General features: G+C 41.5%; 1 protein-coding gene and 1 non-coding gene across 3 annotated transcripts in view; both read left to right on the forward strand.

Annotated features, from left to right (window-relative positions):
• The window catches only part of Gad2 (glutamic acid decarboxylase 2), a 72,863-nt gene that overhangs the window by 15,043 nt on the left and 36,939 nt on the right, over nt 1-20,881 (forward strand). The window contains exons 8-9 of one of the 2 annotated variants that reach the window (XM_011239023.3): nt 14,172-14,251; nt 17,288-20,217. In XM_011239023.3, the coding sequence (XP_011237325.1) occupies nt 14,172-14,251; nt 17,288-17,408 (201 nt within the window). In that variant the 3' untranslated portion in view covers nt 17,409-20,217. Of the gene's footprint in view, nt 1-14,171; nt 14,252-17,287; nt 20,218-20,881 lie in introns of those variants that run through there. The other variant, NM_008078.2, reaches the window with a different exon arrangement.
• Mir3967 (microRNA 3967) lies at nt 18,226-18,293 on the forward strand. Its single transcript, NR_039548.1, has one exon. It is a non-coding gene; the product is annotated as a microRNA 3967 (primary transcript).

The raw sequence follows: 20,881 nt of genomic DNA on the forward strand, positions 1-20,881 counted from the left end.
TGGTGCCTTTAGCCATTTAACTGGAAGCTGCCTGACTTCACTTAGTACTGTATTAGTTATGCTTTAGCACAAAGCAGTCTAGGGAAAGACTTAATCTCCCTCCTGGTTTCAGACAATTCAGTCCATTGTGGTAAGAAGGAAAGTGGAGCAGAGCAGTCACATCATGATGAGCCAGGAAGCAGAGATCGACAAGCTTTCTCCTCTCTGCTTTTGCTCTGTACCCACTTCCAGTACATGGACTAGTGTTCCCCACTACAGGATGGTCTCGCTCCCCTCAGTTGATCATCTCTGGAAACACTCTTATTGTCACACTTAGAAATGCTATGCTCCTCATTCTAAATCTAGTCAAATCACCAATGAAGATTAGACATCACCAGTACCTTAAGGAAATGACATAGGGGTCTTTTCTCTCTGATCTTTGAGCCAGATCTCTGCCATGCACTGGTTCCTGCCTACCAGGGTACTAGCTAGACAGAAGCTAAGAAGTCTGGTCTTCTTTGTTATAGATAGCATAGTATAGAACTTAATGCTCCTCCTGTGCCCTTCAAAGAGTACATACTACCCCTTCTGCTACCATGTAGGCATGAAAACAATGTTCCAATTGGTTCATATAACAAACAGCTCTTGCTGTGCACAGCAACAAAGGAGCAACTCTGCAGTAACCTATCCAACACCGTAAGACTAAGTGTTGCCAACCCAAGCCTCATGATTTGACCCATATCAGGAGTTGACTTCTATTTAATTAAAGGTTCTATATGGGTAAAATAACCATAATCTTTCATGTCCCCATTTCCCTGATGTAGATTCAGATCCCTAAATAGTTACATAGTTCTGTATGTCAGCTTCAAACTGCCCAATACTACAGCTTCAAAATGGTTTTACATTAGACATCCTTTTCTTTGGCTCTCTAAAGTTGCTCCAGCAGCAAGCCACCCTATGCTCTCTGCCTTTGGAATTAGCTTTTGAGCCTCACACTTGATAAAGTGTTTTAAAAAGCTCAGAGCTTATGCATGCTCTCAGACTGCTTTTGTAATACTTTTTTTGTATTATAAAATTGAAGTCCATTCTTTCATTTCTAAAAGAAAGAAAAGCAACTCATCTGTTTAATTCTCCATTCACATAAATTAAAATGATAATTTTATTATGAACCTTACCTAGTATACCAACTGTCTCTGGCTATAGAATTTCCATTTTGACACATGTATTCTTTTTTAATGTATAATATGTCTGATTATTCTTTGACAGTCCAAAAGTACTTCAACAAGTAATGAGAATAAACCTATTTGTTTTTTCATAAACATGGCAAGTGTGAATATACACAGAAGAACTGGTGCAGACTCATACAGACCCTGTGTATGCTGCCTCAGTCCCTCTGAATTCATATGACCTTTGCTCATGTTGATTTAGAGGGCCTTATCTTCTTGGTGTCTTATATTCTTTCCACCCCATCTTCCACAGAGCTCACTGAGTCTTGCAGGGGGGGATTTGTTGGAGATATTCTATTTAGGGCTGAGTGTTCCAAGGTCTCTGACTCTTTGCATAGTGTCTGGCTATGAGTCTCTGTGTTTGTCCCCTGATCCATGAGGATAGCAGCATAGTATTAGGAGCCATTTCAAAAATGGCTCATCAAAAAGAGGTAGCAATATATGAGTAATATTTGGTTTTACCCTAGGTCTCTAGGCTATCTAGTCTCAGATCCTTGGTGACTCAAGCAGTGATGGGTATGGGTTCCATCTTGTGGAATGGGCTTTAAGTCAAATTAAGCATTTGTTGGTTACTCCCACAATCTGTGCCACCATTGCCCTAGCATAACATAGTCAGGAAACCATTGCAGATCAATGTGTTTTGGATAAGTTGGTTTTTACTTTTCTCTTCTAGTAGCATCTTTCATGCCAAAAATACTGGAACATAGGGGTGAAGGTTCTATGTAAACACCAGCTCAACTTCTTCATGTTCAATGAGTTATGTGGGTGTTGTAAACTTAATGATTTGTATTTTACATGATCAACATTCTGCAGTGAGCTTTTTCTTAATTAGAAGTTGATATTAGATTATTATTCCCTCCCTGTGCCTGAAATAAGCCACTCTGTCTCCTAAGCCAGGCTAGAGGGACATTTAGGGAAAACGCCCAGCTTCTACTTGTACCATTTTAGAAACAGACAGGTATTTACAAGTGAGTCCTGCTCTTAAACCTGCAGATAGAGAACTCACTTGATTCCCACTTCTAGTTCCTTTGAGTATGATTCATCATTTCCTGTAGCTCCTCTTGGTTTCTGAGCAAGGGAACAAATTTCCTATGTACTGTCAAACTTTACAGTCATTTTGGTTGCATGGTCTCCTGAAATAGCTCCAAAAATATCTGAAGACAGAAAATTATCAAATCTTTCCTAAGTCACCATTTTCTCCAAGCTAAGCATGGCCAGTCCTTGCAGTGGGTTTTTTTTTTTTTCAACAAGTAAGGAAAAGGAGCTGCTATGCTGGAGCAGGAAAGGTGCCTGCAATGTCTTTCTTGCTCTTTGAGATGTTTTCCCAGCCCAGTAGTTATAGGACTCAGATGAAAGCCCCAGAAAACACTTGCCTGCTGTCAGGGACACAGGGAGCTCTCTCTCTCTCTCTCTCTCTCTCTCTCTCTCTCTCTCTCTCTCTCTCTCTCTCCCTCTCTCTCTCTGTGTGTGTGTGTGTGTGTGTGTGTGTGTGTGTGTGTGTGTGTGTGTATGCAGGTAACTTTGTAAAAGAACAAGCTTGCTTAGTAGAGGAAGAACCAAGCTCCAGAAGTGAGCAGTGTCTTGTCTTAAGTGATATTTTCCTTGTCTGATTATTGTAAGACTAAAAATTTCCTAATGTTCCAAACTGAGTCAAGTAACTGTTATTTTAAAACTTCTGGGTGCTAAGTTTGTCATGTGGCATATTTAATTAGAGCCCTTGTCCTAGTTAGGGTTCCAATTGCTGGGATGAAACTCTATGACCAAAAGCAAGTTGGGGAGGGAAGGATTTCTTTGTCTTTCACTTCCACACTGAAGAAAGTCAGAACAGGAACTCAAACAGGACAGGAACCTAGAAGCAAGAGATGTTGCAGAGGCCATGGAGGGATGCTGCTTACTAACTTGCTCCTTATGGCTTGTTCTGCCTGATTTCTTATAGAACCTCAGACTTCCAGCCCAGGGTGATACCGCCAATAATAGGCCGAGCCCTTCCCAATCAATACCTAATAAGAAAATGTTCTACAGGCTTGCCAACAGCCCAGTCTTATGGAGGTGTTTTCTCAATTGAGTCTCCCTCTTCTCCAGTGACTCCAGCTTGTGTCAAGTTGCCATAGAACTCTCCAGCACAACCATGGAGATGAGAATAATGTTTAGCAACTCTGTAGCCCATCACATCCAACTGGAAATGCCACACATTGGGGAGAGGATGTCACCCTTTGTGACCTACATGACATTTCCCCACAGACATTCCATCCTCTTTTTCAGAGACTAGTGCAGACTGAAGCTTCACCTAGAGACCAGTACAGACTAGAACATTATCTAGCTGAGAAGTGGGACCGGCTATTACATTTTTCTCTATATTCAAATGAACTGCTTTCTCGAAGAACGTGGCTGGGACTAAATTAAACAAACAGTATTAGAAGTGAGTGAGTCACTGAGCTGCATCAGAGGTAGTACTGAGGCCACAAGCAAAGGAATCTGGGATTGTTTCCCTGCAGTGTACAGCATCACACGATCACAATACTAGAAGGGCCATACAGCCTGTTCATTCCCATTCATCCTCTACTGAATCATCACTGCCCCCAAGTCTCCTATGAAAGAAGAGCTGAACCAAAAGTCATCTAGTGAGTTCTAGATAAAAGCTGATAGAGAGAGATCTAAAATCCTAGCTCAAATCTCCCCTGTCACTCTGAACCCTCAAAACCCCACCCCTTGGGAAGTGTTGCACATCTCTCTTTTGTCTTCATGTGACACAAGCACTTCCAGAAATAGCTTCCATGAAACAGCACACTGTCATTGAGGAAAAACATCCTTTATAATCATAAGAGAGAAGGATCTTTGCGGTAAATCACCAGGACAAATTCACTCTGTGTTTCACAGATCAACTCCTGCAAGTATCCGTGTCTTCCAGAGTGAATCCTCAGCCATCCCCTCAGATTCTCATGAGAAGTAGGGAGGCGATTGTTCTGCTTGATTTCTTACAGAACCCAGGACTATCAGCCCAGGGTGACACGACATTATGTTCCCACATATGTTGGAAAACAGTGCACAGATTTTAGATGAGACATCCTGGAGGGAGTCAATTTCCAAAGTGGTTCTCCTTAAGTAACAACCACAAAAATGCAAAAAGATTTTGTTAAAAAAAAAAGTTCCACACAGAGAAGGGTCACTCTCATGAAATTTAATGGCATGCATCAGGCACAAACTCTGCTTGACAGAAGATAATACGAGCCAAAACCAGATCAACTTGAGCAGGCCTGGTCTGGTTCTGCATTGGTCGCTTTCTCCTCTTCCATTCTCATGTCACTTTCACTTACTCCTGGCAAAGAACTTCAACAGCCTTGCCTAGGTGTGAATAACTATAACCACATACTACTCTCCTGGAGGTTTGTTTGTTTGGTTTTGTTTTGTTTTTTGTTTGGGTTTTTTTTTCCATGACTAATAAGGGACTAAGGCATTGTGGCACAATCCCTGAGCTATGAAATTCTTTATTTCTTCTTTCTTCTTCTTGCTCATCCTTCTTTATCCCTCCCTCCCCTTCCTCCCTTCTCTTCTCTCCCCTCCCTTCCCCTTCCCTGCCCCACCCCTTCCTTCCAGTGTTGCTTACTTGAGGGAGATAGTGGCAATAACCCAATGTCTGAATTTAGGGAGCATATGTTATCATGGGAAGAGTCTAGAGGGAAGTCATCTATCTTAAAACTCATGAGGTTGCATCCCATGTTGGGTGGAAGGGCAGGTTAGAAGTGCCTGAATAGGCATATTTGTCTTCAGGTTAATATAAAGTCCACGAGTTGTAAAATTAACTCAAAATGGTGATGAGGTCTGCTTGGCCTCCTCATAGGCATTAATTCAGGTGAGTTACCTCGTTTCCTATTCCTCTGTAAAAGGAACAACTACCTGCGTAGTTGTCAGAAAGATGAAGGAAGCTAATAAATACATGGGAAGGGTAGAGCCCAACTACAGGACCCTTAGTGGTACTCCAGAAACGACAACCAGCATTGCTGCTATAAGCAGATACCCATTTAGCATCCCTTGTGGAGAGAGAGCTGAACTCATCCAGGTGAGATGGATGCCAGAGAGAGTGGTGAAATGAGAACTTGTCTGGGGAATGTTCATTCTTCAAAACAGACATGCCTCCTCATCTCCAATAACAGAGGTATTATAATCTTCAATAACAGAGGTATAGAAAGTACTGAAGGCCTGCAAGATGAAAAAGTAAGCAAAAGCCATAGGTAAAAAAATGTAAGTTTAGCAAGAATTAATTCACAGTGCTGGAAGAGTATAAATTCTCTATTGCTATGAATGTCATTTTCAGATTTCCTTACAATTTCATCTCTCTCTCTCTCTGTCTCTCCCTCTGTCTCTCTCATGCACACACACACACACACACACACACACACACACACACACACACACAATTGCCATTAATCTTAATTGAAGATTTCAAAATTCCACTTGAGGTAACTAGAGACATGAGGTTGTCATCTCACTGGGTAAGAGTATGTGAGAATAAGGACTATGATTTGTAAGAAACTAGTGAGGGCTAAGTGGTTCATAAGTATGTCATATATGATACCTACACCAGCCCTGCCTAGAGGCGGATTTATTGAACCTCAGTGTTGGTAAACCAATAGCTATGTCAAAGATGTATGCAGAAGGGCAAGGGGAATTCTGTTGGTACTGTGGGTCATTGAGAAATATGGGACCCCTAAAGCTTGAGAAATAGTCAGAGGCAGATTCTAGTTCATTCTTAGATTTGACTTCCAGATAGAATTGTTGGAAATCCCTATTGTATAAAGATCTGAGAGATACATCAGTCAATAAGTGGCAAGACCAAAGATACCTGGTAGTTCTCAAAGCTAGAAGACAGGGCATTTGATGGAAAGTCTGAAGGGTCGGGAGCTAAGAGTCCCAGACCACTGTGTTGTTTCTCTTTCTTGTTTGAAGTCTATAAGTTGCTTCTCCTTCACTAAGCAGCTGGTGAAGGTAGAAGCACTGGTAGCTGTCTCACTTATGTTTGAGAAGGACCCCATCCCAAGCCTTCTGCAGTGGGAAAGCAGGACAAAAACTCTGGATTTGCTTTTAGAATGGATCCTGTCCATTTAGTCCTCAGTGATCTGGCTAGCCACCAAACTCACCCCTTAACACTAGTATTTGTGACTAGATATCCTAAACAATAAACCGAGGACATTTCCCTGGATTTATTCTCTGAGCATATGACCAAGAATGTCAACAAACATTTATCAACCATAGGTAAAGTCTGTCCTCCTACAGTTCCTTTGTCCCATTAGGAAACAGACAGTGAACCAGTTGGCATTCAGTAGAATTTCATATGGCAGTAGTTGGCTGTTTTATTAAGTAGGTATAGACTCACTGTGGAGCTAATATAGAGACCTACATGGAATGATGGATATAATTATCATATAATTATCAGAAAGACAATTGAATGGTAAGTACTGAAGTCCTTGGGAGATGAGAAAGTAAACAAAGGCATTGATGACCAGAAGAACCAAACCACCAAACTAGAAACAGGAGGGGTACAGGATGTAGAAGAGATGGGGGCTGTTTAAAATACCTTTGTTTCCTCCAAGACTAATATAAGCTGTGATCCAATAAGAAATGATTAAATATTTGCATGTGACTAACCATAGTTTGGAGGAATCAGGACTTCTCATCTAAATTCACATGGTGGATAGGAAGCCAGCATGCTGAGACACCAGACTCTGGGAAGTGGTTTGTCTCAGGGTTGCTTGTTCTCCCATCACCAAAGAGGGTGAAACTTGCTGTCCCTACTAGCAGTGAAGAAGCACAGGCTGGGGAGATGGCACAGTCAGTAGTGCTCCCTATGAAAACTTGAGAAGCTGAGTTTAATCCCCCAGAGCCAGTAATAAAGCCATGTACGCCTGTGTGCATTCATCATCCCCATGCTGGAAAAGTAGAGAGAGTTAAAATGTTAGGGTTTATTGGCCAGAGCAGCCAGCTAGCCAATCAGGGCAGCCAGCTAGCCAGTCAGGACAGCCAGCTAGCCAATCAGGGCAGCCAGCCAGCCAATCAGGGCAGCCAGCTAGCCAGTCAGTGAGTTCTAGGTTCTGAGAGAGATCCTATCTCAAACATAAAGTGGAAATTGGTTGAAGGAAACACTCAATATTGACTCTGTGTGTGTGTGCGTGTGTGCTCGCGCACATATGTGTCTCGCTATCTGTGTACATGTATATGTCTCTGTGTGTATGTGTGTGCATGTGTGTGTTTCTGTGTATGTGTGTGCATGTGTGTGTGTGCAAGTGTGTGTCTCTGTATGTGTGTGAGCATGTGTCTTGTGTGTGTGTGTGTGTGTGTGAGTATGTGCATGTGTGTGTGTGTGTGTGTGTGTGTGTGTGTGAGAGAGAGAGAGAGAGAGAGAGAGAGAGAGAGAGAGAACATGTGCCTGTGTGTATGTGTGTGCTTGCCCACAGTTTTCCTGCTCTCTCTCACTGTCTCTGTGGTAATCATTGTCCCACACATTTCCTTCCACTTGTGCTGTGCCCTCCTTTAAAACCTCTTTTCCAGTCTAGGTTCCTTATTCACTCTCATTTGTACACAAGTATCTGACAGTTAGAAGCTAGGATCTGCACGTGAGAGAGAGTTTTGTTCTTATGAGCCTAAGTAACCTCACTCAATATGTTTTCCAATTCTATCCATTTTCTTGGAATTTTCATAACTTCATTATACCTTAATGCAAATCCATTGTACATATATTAACCACATTTTCACTATCCTCCATCATGTGACAGACATCTTCCATAACTATGCTTCCTGGCTACTGTATTAAGAGCTGTATTAAACATGGATGTGCATCTGTCTCTGTAGTGTCCTTTAGGTATCTGCCTCGGAGTGGTACAGCTGGGGCATGTGACAACTCTGCTCAGTTTTGTGAGAAGTCTTTACATTGCTTGTCACAGTGGGACACTAGTTCACACTGCTACCAGCAATGTGCAGTGACTCCCCTTTCCCCAGATCTCCTGTGAGGGCTATGCCAGTGTTTGTTGACATTTGCTCTCTTGACTGTCATCATTCTAACTGGGGCGAGTCAGAATCCCAAAGTAGTTTGACTTTGCATTTCTCTAATTCCTAGAGATGTTGTGAACATTTAGAAAATACTTATTTTCTATGTGCCTTTCTTTCTTTGATTACTGTCTGTTCCATTTCTAGCTCATTTGTTACTCTTTGATTGCTGTCTGTTCATTATTGGCAGTTGAGGGTTTGAGGTGTTTAATTTTTTTGGTTCATTATACACTCCAGATATTAACCTCTTGTCTGAAGTAGAGCTGACAAAGGTTTTCTTCCATCCTATTGGCTGTCAGCTCATTCTGCTGAGAGCTTCTTCTGCTGTGCAGAAACTTCTCATTTCATGAACCCCACCCCCACCCCGTTTGTCACTTTTGGGTCCTGTTACTGTGTCACTGTGGCTCAGAAACTGATGCCTGTCATTTTGTCTTGAAGTATTTTCTTCTAGCAGTTTTCAACATTTCTATATGAAAAATACAGAAATGAAACTTTCTATCAAACTGAAATTTTGGTTTAGTTTGAAATAAAACCAAATGGGTTCAATATCTGTTACTCATGAATAGCAATATGACTTAATCTTAAATGAGCACTGACCTCTGTCAAAGTTTCAATATATTTTCTAAATCAGGAAAGTGGAATGTGCCCATTGATGAGCAATAGAATATTATGCTAATCTTCATTATTGAGAAACAAATTTTATTCCTTGAAACTTCCAAATTTGTTCATAATTTTGCCTTCTGAAGCCACCCAGAATAATGTATCCTTTCCAGCCCCATATTGGGATAACAATTCCTACATGACCACTGCCTGCTACTGTGCTGTTGACAAGCATCTGCTAAGTTCTCCCTAGACAATTTTCCACCCAGAATCCTCAGCATCTAGGAAGGAACTTGTCTTTTAAATGCTATTCTCCTCTGGTTTATACACAAATGGTTCCACTATGAGATACAAACATTAAAAGCAATTGTCTTATATTGTCTCATACATAGAAAGGCATCCCATTCAACTGATCTCTGCTCTTTTTTCTTGTTAAATGTCTTTGTGACCCTCAACTTCCTTCCTCCCCATGGATGCCTTACTATTGTAGGTACTGCTTAGCTATATGCCTCTGTTCCTTTTTCCTGAAAATACAAATACTGCCTGGTGCCTAATTTTCTTCTCTCATGCCTTATATCTACTTTGTTCCTATGTTTAAACTCTCTATTGAGGCATGTAGGGTTCCTTAAATCTGTGGCATTCTTACAGCAATCAATTATCCTTTGTAATTACTCCTCAATTACACATCCCTGTTCTTTCTCGTTAAAGACCAGACAAGAATGTGCCTATCATGGGCAGGTGCAGCAGATCTCTTACTTAGCTGCAATTTGCCAGTCTGCAGATCAGGACTTCTCAGCACATTTACTGAGGGACACAATTTGAGGTATTTGTGCTTTTTCAGCAAAGACAGCTGGTCTCTCTGCTCTAAGCCCTTCTAGCAATAAAGGACTGAACACTGCTTTCCTCTGAACTTCTACTCCGGGTTTCCTAGTATCTGCCAAATACAAAGAACATTGGTTTGTGATTGAAAAGGTGGAAAGGGGACAGGTGTCATACATCTTTAAAATCCCTGGCCTCACTGAGTTTTTTTCTCCTAGCTCCCAGGTAGCTTAGAGTCAGGTATCTACTTAGTCATTCTGAGGTTGTAAAATGAATCTAATGGCCCTTTCTGGTTACTTCTAGCTACATTGAGGTTTTAGAACTTAGCCCTTCGGTGTGTCCCCTTTATTGGTTGATATTATTTGTTGCTGTTACAAACATGATTTTCTGCTGTATTAGACAGTTTCCCTAAAAATATGTTACAAGTTCATGTACTGCATACTTAAATTTTCAGATGAATGGTGAGTGGGCATTTGAGAAAAGCATGCCTCTTTAGAAGCATAATTTAAAATTCTACTCAGCAGCCCTTTGGAGATGGAAATTGAGGGAGCTGCTCTCCTTTTGGACAGCTTAATGATCTGTAGTTAATAGTAAGAGACTGATGGGCAGATGCAATACAGCTGGGCTTAGGTTAGTCTTTCTCAGCTCTCCAAATGTCACAGTGATTACAGCAATCAAAACCCGGAATTCAGACTGGAAGTAAAAGCACAAAGAGTGTGCAGTGGGCTGTCAATATGACCCACCTGCTTGGCCCCTGTATGACCAGTTCCACCTCCTAGAACTCCAGAGGAAGAAAGCTGGACTTAGAATCAACTTCCCTTCATATGTGATGCATACAATGTCACTAAATTTATGAGAAACTAAGTATAGTTTCTTGAAACTATACAGGGGAACATAAGTGGAGAAAGGAGGCATCTCAAGGTGTGTGTGTGTGTGTGTGTGTGTGTGTGTGTGTGTGTGTGTGTGTGTGTGTGTTGGGGGGTAATAGAATTCATGTGATGTGAAAGGAGATCATTGGAAAAGGAAGGGAAACAACCAGAGGGGAACAGAAGGCAGGAGAGAGGACTAGAAGAGATGGATCAAGGAAAACAAAATACCCATGAGAATGTCATAGTGAAACTTATTAGTTTCTATGCTAATAAAAAAAATCAGAAGAAAACAAGGAAGGGAGGAAGGAAGGAAGGAAGGAAGGAAGGAAGGAAGGAAGGAAGGAAGGAAGGGAGAGAGGGAGGGAGGAAGGAAGGAGGAAGGAAGGAAGGAAGGAAGGAAGGAAGGAAGGAAGGAAAGAAGGAAGAAAGGAAAGAAGGAAGGAAGGAAAGAAGGAAGGAAGGAGTAAAGGCAAGCAACCTTTCAGGAGCAAATTGTAAGTTTGAGAATATTGTGGTACACTGTTACTGGAGTCAGTTGCTGAGTGTTTGTGAAAAGCTAGTTTAGGGCTGGGGTATTAACTAGCTCAGTGGGTAAAACATACTGAGTTCTGAACTCCAGAACTCACATAAAAAGCATATGCTCACAGTGTCTCTAGTCTCTGTCCCTCCTGAGAAATGGAAAATGTAAACATGAGAGAAGTATCCAAGGCTAGGGGACAAAGATTAGCTTGGCTTATAGGTAGAAAGTGAAGACCGATATCCACAGTTGTCCTCTAACCTCCACATGCGTGCTGAAGTATGCACATACCATTATTCTCTCTCTCTCTCTCTCTCTCTCTCTCTCTCTCTCTCTCTCTCTCTCTCTCAAGCACACACTCATACATGCAGCACACACACAGAGAAAGAGAGACTGGTTCAGAATTACTTTGTGCTGGAACCTCACATCCACCAACAATTCTCAATATGTTTTTATAGTTCCTCAAGAAACTCATGTGAATTCAATGAAAATAACAATAATAACTAAACCAACTCCATTCAAAAATAACCAAAGTACTTTAATAAACATTTCACAGAAGAAAATGTATAGAGGGTCAAGAAGCACATGAAGAGAGTCTAGGCCAGTCAGTAGAGAGCACACATCAAAAGCACGAAGTGTTACCATCATGTCTACTAGAAGACTGTCCTCAAGAGCCAGAAAAATACAAGCCAACTTCAGGAGGCTAAGACAATAGAATCACTTGAACTCAAAGAATCAAGCATAGCCCGGGCAACACAGAAAGATCCTGTCTCCAAAACAAGCAGAAATCATAAACACTGGTGAGGATGTGGAGAAAGGGCATCCTTTGTGTGCTATTGGTATGTGTGTAAAGTTAACACAGTAGCTGTAGAGTGTAGAATGGCAGTTTCTCAGAAGTTTAAAATTATATTAACCATATGTTCCAGTAATTCTGCCTCTAGGTATGTACCTTTAGCAATTGAAAACAGCATCTTAAAGAAGTATCTATCCACAGAACTATCTAGCAGAACTATCCACAGAAGCCAATCGCAGAAGCAGCCTTACTGTCCATGGCAGGAAGAGTGCATAAACAAAGTACAGTTGAGTGCTATGCATAAAATAGCCCAATTGATAGAAACAGAGACCAGGCAGAGGTTGTCGGTGGGTGGGGTGTTGGGGGAAAAGCCAGTAGGAAGTTACCATTTACTGAAGAATTTTGGCTTTACACTATAAAAGAGCTCTGGGAAACAGATGGTAGTAATTGTACAATATCTGAAAATAGTTAAGAACACAGAAATGATTATTACACATAGGTGGTTAACATGCTACTTAAGTTACACAGTTAAGTGTTACATCACAACATTTTAAAAAAAAAAACATGAATGTGACCCCTTCAAACTATAACAACAACCAATCTGGCAAGATATATCCATGAGCTCAATAGTGGCATGAATGTTACGGAGGTAAATGGCTGGTTTCCAGATGGACTCAGTGCATGCTCTACAACAGGAAATACATGCCTGGCAACTGACCAAGAACCCAGGGCTGGGGAGCTCATTGGCCCCAGAGGTAAATATACTACTGTTTATTACTTTCCTAAGTTGACACAGCAGCAAACTCCCCTCCAAATTTCTGTCTCTATACCCATAGAGTACTGTAGCTCTCAGATACTCTCTTTGTTTAGGAAATAGTGGTTAACACAAAAACTCAGAACTAGTCAAAGTACCCTGTGGAATGTTTGTTCACAAATGGTGCATCTGTATCCCACCCCTCCCACAAGGCTTGGAGCCTAACATGGAAGGGGGTGAGGATGGAAAGAACATAAGAACCAGAAGTCAGGGAGGACTAGATGGAATGAGTGTCTTTTGTACATGACAACTGCACTCACAAACTCACAGAAGCTGTAGTTGCCTGTACAGGACCCGCACAAGATAAAGCCAGTCTACATTCTATAATAGACTGTGGAGGGACTCTGAGACTCTTCCCCTAGCTGAGGACCTATTGAGAATGACAGCTGCTGTGGAGGCAAGAGCAACTGTTCTTTAAGGTAGTGGTCCTCTGGCAGGGTGGCCATGCTCCAGTGAATGGCTCCACTCCTATGAGTATGTAGGTAGCACAACCCGAACTCAGTGGCTTATACAGAGGAAGAAGAGGAGGAGGAGGGGGAGGAAGAGAAGAAGGAGGGAAAAGAAGGGGAAAAGATGAAATCAGAGAGAGGGTAGTGGCAAATATAGAAATATATTGTATGCACATATTAAACTTTTAAACGATTAATAAAATGGCATATTTATTATAAAGCATATAATAAATAGGAGGACTAGAGAGATAGCTGAGAAGTTAAGAGCACTAGCTTCTCTTCTGGGGGACTTTGTTTCAATTCACAGCATCTACGTGGGGGCTCACTATTGCCTATAACTCTAGTCATTGGGGATCCAATGCCCTCTTCTGGCCTTTGTGGGCACCCACTTGGTACACAGACATACGTGCAGGCAAAACACCCACATACATAAAAATAAACTAATTAAAATTTCAAACCACGTGTATAATAAGTAAAACAACATAAACTCAGCATGTGTGAGCAGGGTATGTTCTGAGAAGCCCAGGCATCAGAAGAGCAGAAGGGAAACGAAGACGGAGAAAATGCAGCAGAGCAGGTGGATCTCACCATCATAAAGCTAATCAGATGGGTCTCGTCGTCATAAAGCTAATCAATCAATCAGATGGGTCTCGTCATCATAAAGCTAACAATCAGATGGGTCTCGTCGTCATAAAGCTAATCAATCAATCAGATGGGTCTCATCGTCATAAAGCTAATCAATCAATCAGATGGGTCTCGTCGTCATAAAGCTAACAATCAGATGGGTCTCGTCGTCATAAAACTAATCAATCAATCAGATGGGTCTCGTCGTCATAAAGCTAATCAGATGGGTCTCATCGTCATAAAGCTAATCAATCAATCAGATGGGTCTCGTCGTCATAAAGCTAACAATCAGATGGGTCTCGTCGTCATAAAGCTAATCAGATGGGTCTCATCATCATAAAGCTAATCAATCAATCAGATGGGTCTCGTCGTCATAAAGCTAACAATCAGATGGGTCTCGTCGTCATAAAGCTAATCAGAATATGCTTCTTTTTTCTTCACAGAGTCACTTTTCTCTCAAGAAGGGAGCTGCAGCCTTAGGGATTGGAACAGACAGTGTGATTCTGATTAAATGTGACGAGAGGTGAGCACTAACCCCCGACCCCCACCCCACAGGTACCGCTTTATATGCAAACAGGCAGTGACCACTGGGCAGCACAGCTGAGACAGGGCCACACCGTTTCTTGGGAGTACAAACTCCAGGCAGTTTTTAAATGTTGTTCCTTGAAACCATGGAGCTTTGCACAATTACTGGAGAAATTGGAATCTTTGTTAAATCAACCAAAAGTGCTGTCACCAGCCAGGGTAGGGGAACATCTATCACTTGAGCACATTAATAGCAGGCATCTGAAGCAGAGATTGGTATGAAGACAGCACTTAGCAGCATGGATTCTGTAAACTTCCTGAAGTAAATGATGTCCCATCAACTCAATGGCTTTGTGCAGCAACCAAGGTGTTGTGTTCTCTTGAGGAAAGTCTGTCTTAATTGGCACCCAGGAGTCAGAGTTTTTTTAGGAAATAGGTATGATATTTGGGGGTGGAGGTAGCACTCAAAAGCATTTTTAGGCAAACCATGTAAAGTACAACTGACTGACCAATTTGGATCTTATGAAAAATTAGGTTCAGACCATTCACTAAATTAAAAGGAAGTGGGTCAATGAGCCATTTATTGGTCCAAAGGTGTTTATCAGATAGCTGTGTTCTGTCTGCCCCCTGGCGCCATGAAAGCTTAGTACTCTGACAGCAAGAGATGTAAGTGGGAAGATGCCATAGATCAAAAGGAGACAGTTGTATGGTTGGATGTTCAGTGTGGGCTGTACTGATGGTGGGTTTATCCTTATTTTTCAACAAAAATTTCACATTTGGAGGGGACCATTCTTGTGAAGGAAATCAGAGTGCACCTTCAAAAGGATGGGCCCACAGCCACATGTGGAAGAAGATCGCCACAGCTGTCTTCTGGTTGACATTCATGGGAACTAGCTTTGATGCTCTGTTTAAAGCAAACTCAGTCCTTAGTTGAAACCATAAAGGAGAGCCACCACATATATTCTATTTAAGCTTTTGTTTGATTGGACTGTGTTCTCCTGAACTGAAAAATTAAAAACCATTCTAAGTTTATATATATATATATACTCAAATAAAAGTAGAGTAAGATAGGGTGATATAAACCTCCAGATTATCACTTGTATATTAATGGAAATTGCCATAACTGAAAATTATTTTTATGTGTATCAATGAATCAAAAGAGTAAGTCCTTTACTCACAAACCTGAATTCAGGAGTTTTCTTTCTTTGTTACTACAAAATTTAATATTCTCAGTGATAGGGCTACTGAATTTTTATTCATGTGTCATTGGGTCTATTCCTTTTCTCAAAGTTGGTATAATCTCACTTGAAGGTAATAGTCACAGATTTTTGATTTGATGGAATCCAAATTTATGGTGTGTTCATATGTCTTAAGGACATAAAAGTGCATTAATATATAGGGGAAAATATGTGTGGATAGAGCTGAGTATTTCAGAATTAGAATAAGCCATTGAAGGAAAAGATGTTTCTCAAAGATTTAGTTAAAAAGAAAAGAAATGTGTGTTATGTGGATAATAACTTGGAAGGGTACAGAATTCACAATGATCAAAATGGGCTCTGTCAGTGCAGTGTCAGATATGATGCCCGTGATTACAGATGGTACAAATGCCACAGCACAAACATCAATCAGTGAGAAGGGAAATACCACAACAGGGGAGTCACACAGAGGGCGGTACGCACCTGTGGGTACTTGTGGGTAGTGGGAGTTAGATGGATAAAGAGGAACGGAAGAATGTTCCAGGCAGGGACCAGAGCACATTCCAAGCATGAGTCACATAACAACTCAGGGTAGAAGGATGTGGTCACAATGTCCTTGTCAGAAAGGAGCTTGTGAGCCATGTTAAGCTGACTGTCCATTGAAATCACAGAATGTCCTTCAGGTGTCCCAAGCAGGGAGGCAACATTATAGCTCTGTTTGAAGGATCATCTTAAATATGGATGCTGCGTGGGCTAGAGGATAGAAGTTGGTGGCTGTGGTAGCAGTGTGAACAGGGAGTGGCAAACAGTGGGAAGACTGCATGGATATGGAACACAGGAGTGGCATCCAGGCTGAGAGGGGGGGCAAGGATGGATGTTGGACTCTGACTCCTCGGCTCTGGTGACCCGGTGCTGTTCTCTGAGATGAGGCACTCTGGCTAAGGGGAGGAGTTGTGGAGACATAGAGATGTTGAGTTTATAAGACATCATGGGAGAGTAATAAGTAGTGGTTGCACAGGTGAGCTCAGGAGATAAAAGAAGCCAGGAAGCAATGGACCTAGGAAAGAAACCACCAAGAAAGAAGAGCCAGGGTGGTCAGAGGAGGACAGAAAGGGGAGAGTCAAAGGCCATGAGAGTTCCTAGAGGCAGAAGCTGGTCAACAGTGTCAACTCTGCCTCCAGCAAAGTGTGACTAGCTGCCCACTGATAGCACCATAATTAGAACAGGAGAGTTGCTTAGGCTGTGAGCTGGTTCAGTGGAGGCAGAAGGCAGTTTATGGGACTGACAGTGAGTGGTAGGTGTGGAAAAGAATAGGACAGCATTAGCTAAACTTCCAAGTCCTAGAGGGTGAGCCCAGAAAGCCCAATGCCAGGAGGAGTGTTGATTCCACAGCCGCCTTTGGTTGTGTGTGCCTGTTAATGCTGCTAGGTCGAAAACTGGAATGCAGTGTTGAACCCAAGATGATTTGAGCATGATTTCTTATTTTTAGCTACTATGTTAAATTTTTGAACATTTTTAATGCAAAGTAATAGGCACTATAGAAGCTATAACGGTTAACGACTATCTTTTTTTCTCAAACTTGCTATAATCTGATTTGAAAACAATATAAATGATTAAAATGAAGTACTAAATAGAAGAGCTCAGAAATAGGGTACCATAGGATCAAATAGGAGTACCACCGTACCAAAAATAATTTTTTTATTTTAAAATGACCTTTAAAGTGTGTATGCATGTGTGTGTGTGTGTGTGTGTGTGTGTGTGTGTGTGTGTGTGTGTGTGCAGGGTCACAGGCATGTTGAAGCCAGAGGACCACCTCATGTATTTATTGTTTTCCTTAGGTACTGTTTGCCTGCTTTTGAGGCAGATCTCTCATTGGCCAGGAACTCACTGGTTAGTGGAGGCCGGCTGAGGAGCCCCTCCCTCACAGCCACTTCCTCCACCCCTCCACCAGCATGGTGACCACTGCCCAGCCTGTGGTTAAGTAGTTCTTCACTCTACTTCAGTCTGGAGCCTTTCCTCCACTCTTGTCTGTCTTTCTTGGGATGCTTTTTTTTCTTTCCTGTTTTAATTTCTTTTATTTCTATCTAACTCTGATGCCCAGGCTGGCCTCCCTGTCTCTGGCTCCCAAGCACTGGGATCACAGGTGTGCTTGAGAATTTTCTGATTCTATTCCTGAAGGACTAGATAATTTATTTGGGTTGTCTGATTTTTTTTCTCATGATTCAATTCAAGTGAGGTGTCTGGAGCAGGGCTTCCAGCAAAGCAGGACTTTCTCCTTGGCAGCTTGTCAGGAGACTGGGCTCACTATTAACAATGTCAACCATAACTATTCTAAAATAAGGGTACTCTCTTTACTCTGAGTACATGATTTGAAGAGGTAGCTGTGTGTCCTGTTGCATTCAGCCACTACTTAGCTGAGCATCCATTTCTAATTCTTATCTGAATTGTTTTGAGGGTTTTGAAATGTTCATTTTTCTACCTCCATCCTTCTTGTTTATTTGTCAATTCCTGCGTTCGATGGGAGGGAGATTCATACTCGTGTTTTTTCTGTCTTCTCTTTTTCTCTTTTGCTCTATCACCCGGATGGACTCATGGCAACTTTCAGAAACGAATTCTCTCCTTACCGCCTCCCACTCTTTCTTTTCCATTTCTCCATCTCTTTTCCCTTCAGACTTTCTTTTCCATTATCTCAATTGCTAGTAATTTGCTGTGCCTGTGCAGGAGATAAGTCTGACAATGACAGTGATACCTGGTTGACACCATAGTAGAAAGGGTCACTGGCTGCACCTGACTCAGGCAGCAAGAATTCTATTGAGCTTGTCTGACTGATGTTGGAGCACAAATTAAGTACTAGTGCTTTGTAAACAATTTTGCTGTTTTAAAAACACTCCTCCAGCCTTTGAGACCATGGCTCCCTGCGCTTGTTAAAGTACCACACTTTGTCATACAATTTACCAAAACAACTGAAAGTTTAAATAACCTGGGGTCATTAAACTCTTTTGTTAAATTAACTGGACTGTAGCCAAGGCTTCAACTGAGAGCCTTGTGGGGCTACGTCAGAACCCTGCGGAGCGCCCACAGGCACAGGAATAGGACAGACCAGCAAGAGACACTGAACCAGTTAGGACAGAGTAGAGCCAGGAAGCCCAAGCATCCAATTCCCTCCAGATTTCTACACAGAGAATTCAGAGGCACTTGTGATGTCCTACATGAGGAAGTTACAAAATAGCAACAGCCAAGACTCATTGCTTGTTACAAGTGGTCACAGTCCACCTGCTGTAAGCAACTGATCTAATTAATTCGTCTAATTAGAACACAAAATAGTGTATGCCTCACGTGTACCCTTACTGTCACAGTATTATTATGGTATGTGGCCACACAGGCAATCATGTAAAACATTATGGTGAGCTGCCCTTTCTCATTTAGCTTATATCAAAGCCACAGATGCTATGTCCAAGGGCACATGGCTGGTAAGTGAGAATCAGGACTCAGAAGAGACCTACTAACTTTCACCAGTTAAGAAAACTGCTTCTTCTCTCCTGTCATTATTATAGTCAAAAGCACAGTGCTGTCTCAACTGCGTTGAGTGTACATTTTAGTGGCATCCAACTCTCACATTGTAAAACAACCATAAACTGGAAATGTGCCCATGAGACAACAACCACCCATCACCCTCTTCCCCATGCCTGCCAACCACCATTTACTTTTATTGTATATTCTCTATATGTGGATTTGGCAGAAAATTGTATTACTCTTGCTCCCTACTGGTTAAAGTATGATCACCCAGTGACTTTTTATGAGAAGTCTTAGCATAATATCCTCAAAGTTTGTCCATGTTTATATCTTGGAATCTCTTCCTTTTCAGGAGTAAATAATATTCCATTGTATACATGTATACCACATTTGTTGATTCCTTTTTCACTTTGGGGTATATAAGCCATTAGCTCCTTTGATAAATGTATCTCTAAGTATTTTTATTATTTTCAACTGAAATGAATTGGTTTTTTACTTTCTTATTTAGATAAATCATTGTTGGCATAGAGGATTCCAGTGATTTTTTTTTTCCCCTTGTGGATCTTGGTGTCCAGAAACCTCACTGAATTCAATAATTACTTTTAAACAACTTTTTGGTGGAATCTTTAGAGTTTTCTCTACATACAGTCATGTCATCTGGAAGCAGAAACCTTCGATTTCTGTTGGACTTGGCTGGGTTCCTTTCCTTGCCTTGTCTCTGGCTGGGACATGCAGTGCTTCGTTTGCTAGGGGTGACAGACAAGACTTGTCATCCTTGCCTTTTTGCTGATCCTAAGCTTCCAATTTTCAGCACTGAGTGCAATGTGCTAACTGTGGGCTTTTCATATACGGCTTCAACTGCATTTACCTACACTTTTTTCTATACCTAATTCATTGGGAGATCTTACCACAAAGGGATATTGATTGACTCTTGTCAAAAGCTGTTCCTCAACTAAGGAGATGCTCATGTGTTAGTGACATTTTTTTAAAATGTTCCAGTTTTTGTCTTAACCAAGCTAGCTCCCAAATAATGGAAACTGGACTATTATTTTTATTTACATCTTTAAGGCATAACAACTGAGCAGTATTAATCTATTTTAAACTTCTAAAATAATCTGGCTACCTCTCAGCCAAAATCCCAGAGATACTTGGATTTTGTGGCTTTCTCAAGTCTAGGTATTTTTCCATGGTCTTCTGAACTCTTTCCCCATGGATCCTCTCCCTCTCCCTCTCCCTCTCCCTCTCCCTCTCCCTCTCCCTCTCCCTCTCCCTCTCCCTCTCCCTCTCCCTCTCCCTCTCCCTCTCCCTCTCCCTCTCCCTCTCCCTCTCCCTCTCCCTCTCCCTCTCCCTCTCCCTCCTTATCAGGGAATAATAGGTAGCAATATTTACACAACATTGAGACAGGAGATTTGAAGAATAAGAACTGTATCCATAAATGGGGGCACAGAAATCAGCACTCAAATAATACAAAGATAATTTTTACACAGTGCACAATAACATACCTACAGTCATATTTTTGTGTTTCATTCTGTTCAGATATGGTGTATTGTGCTTTTTGATTTGCATATGTTGACACACCCAGTGTCACAAGGATATATCACATTTCGCTGTGTTATCAGATCCTTTTGAAATATTACTGTGTTGAGCTTGCTGGTGTTCCCTTCAAGATTCTTTCATCTGTTACTGTCCTGCAAGTTTCTTCACTTGTAATGCCTTTCCCTTATTTTCACATCGAGGTAATTCTGACCTTGCAGAAAGAATTTGGAATAATAATCCCTCCTTTATGCAGAAGATTGTAGACATTGTTAGTCATCATTATTTAAATGTTTGATGAAATTCACTAATGAAGCCACTAGGGGGGTAGGAAGGTGATGGTAAATTCTTTATTGTTGATTCAATCTCTTGTAAATTCTTGGACT

The sequence above is a fragment of the Mus musculus genome, chromosome 2 (assembly GCF_000001635.26).
Source record: "Mus musculus strain C57BL/6J chromosome 2, GRCm38.p6 C57BL/6J".
Classification (NCBI taxonomy): Eukaryota; Metazoa; Chordata; class Mammalia; order Rodentia; family Muridae; genus Mus; species Mus musculus.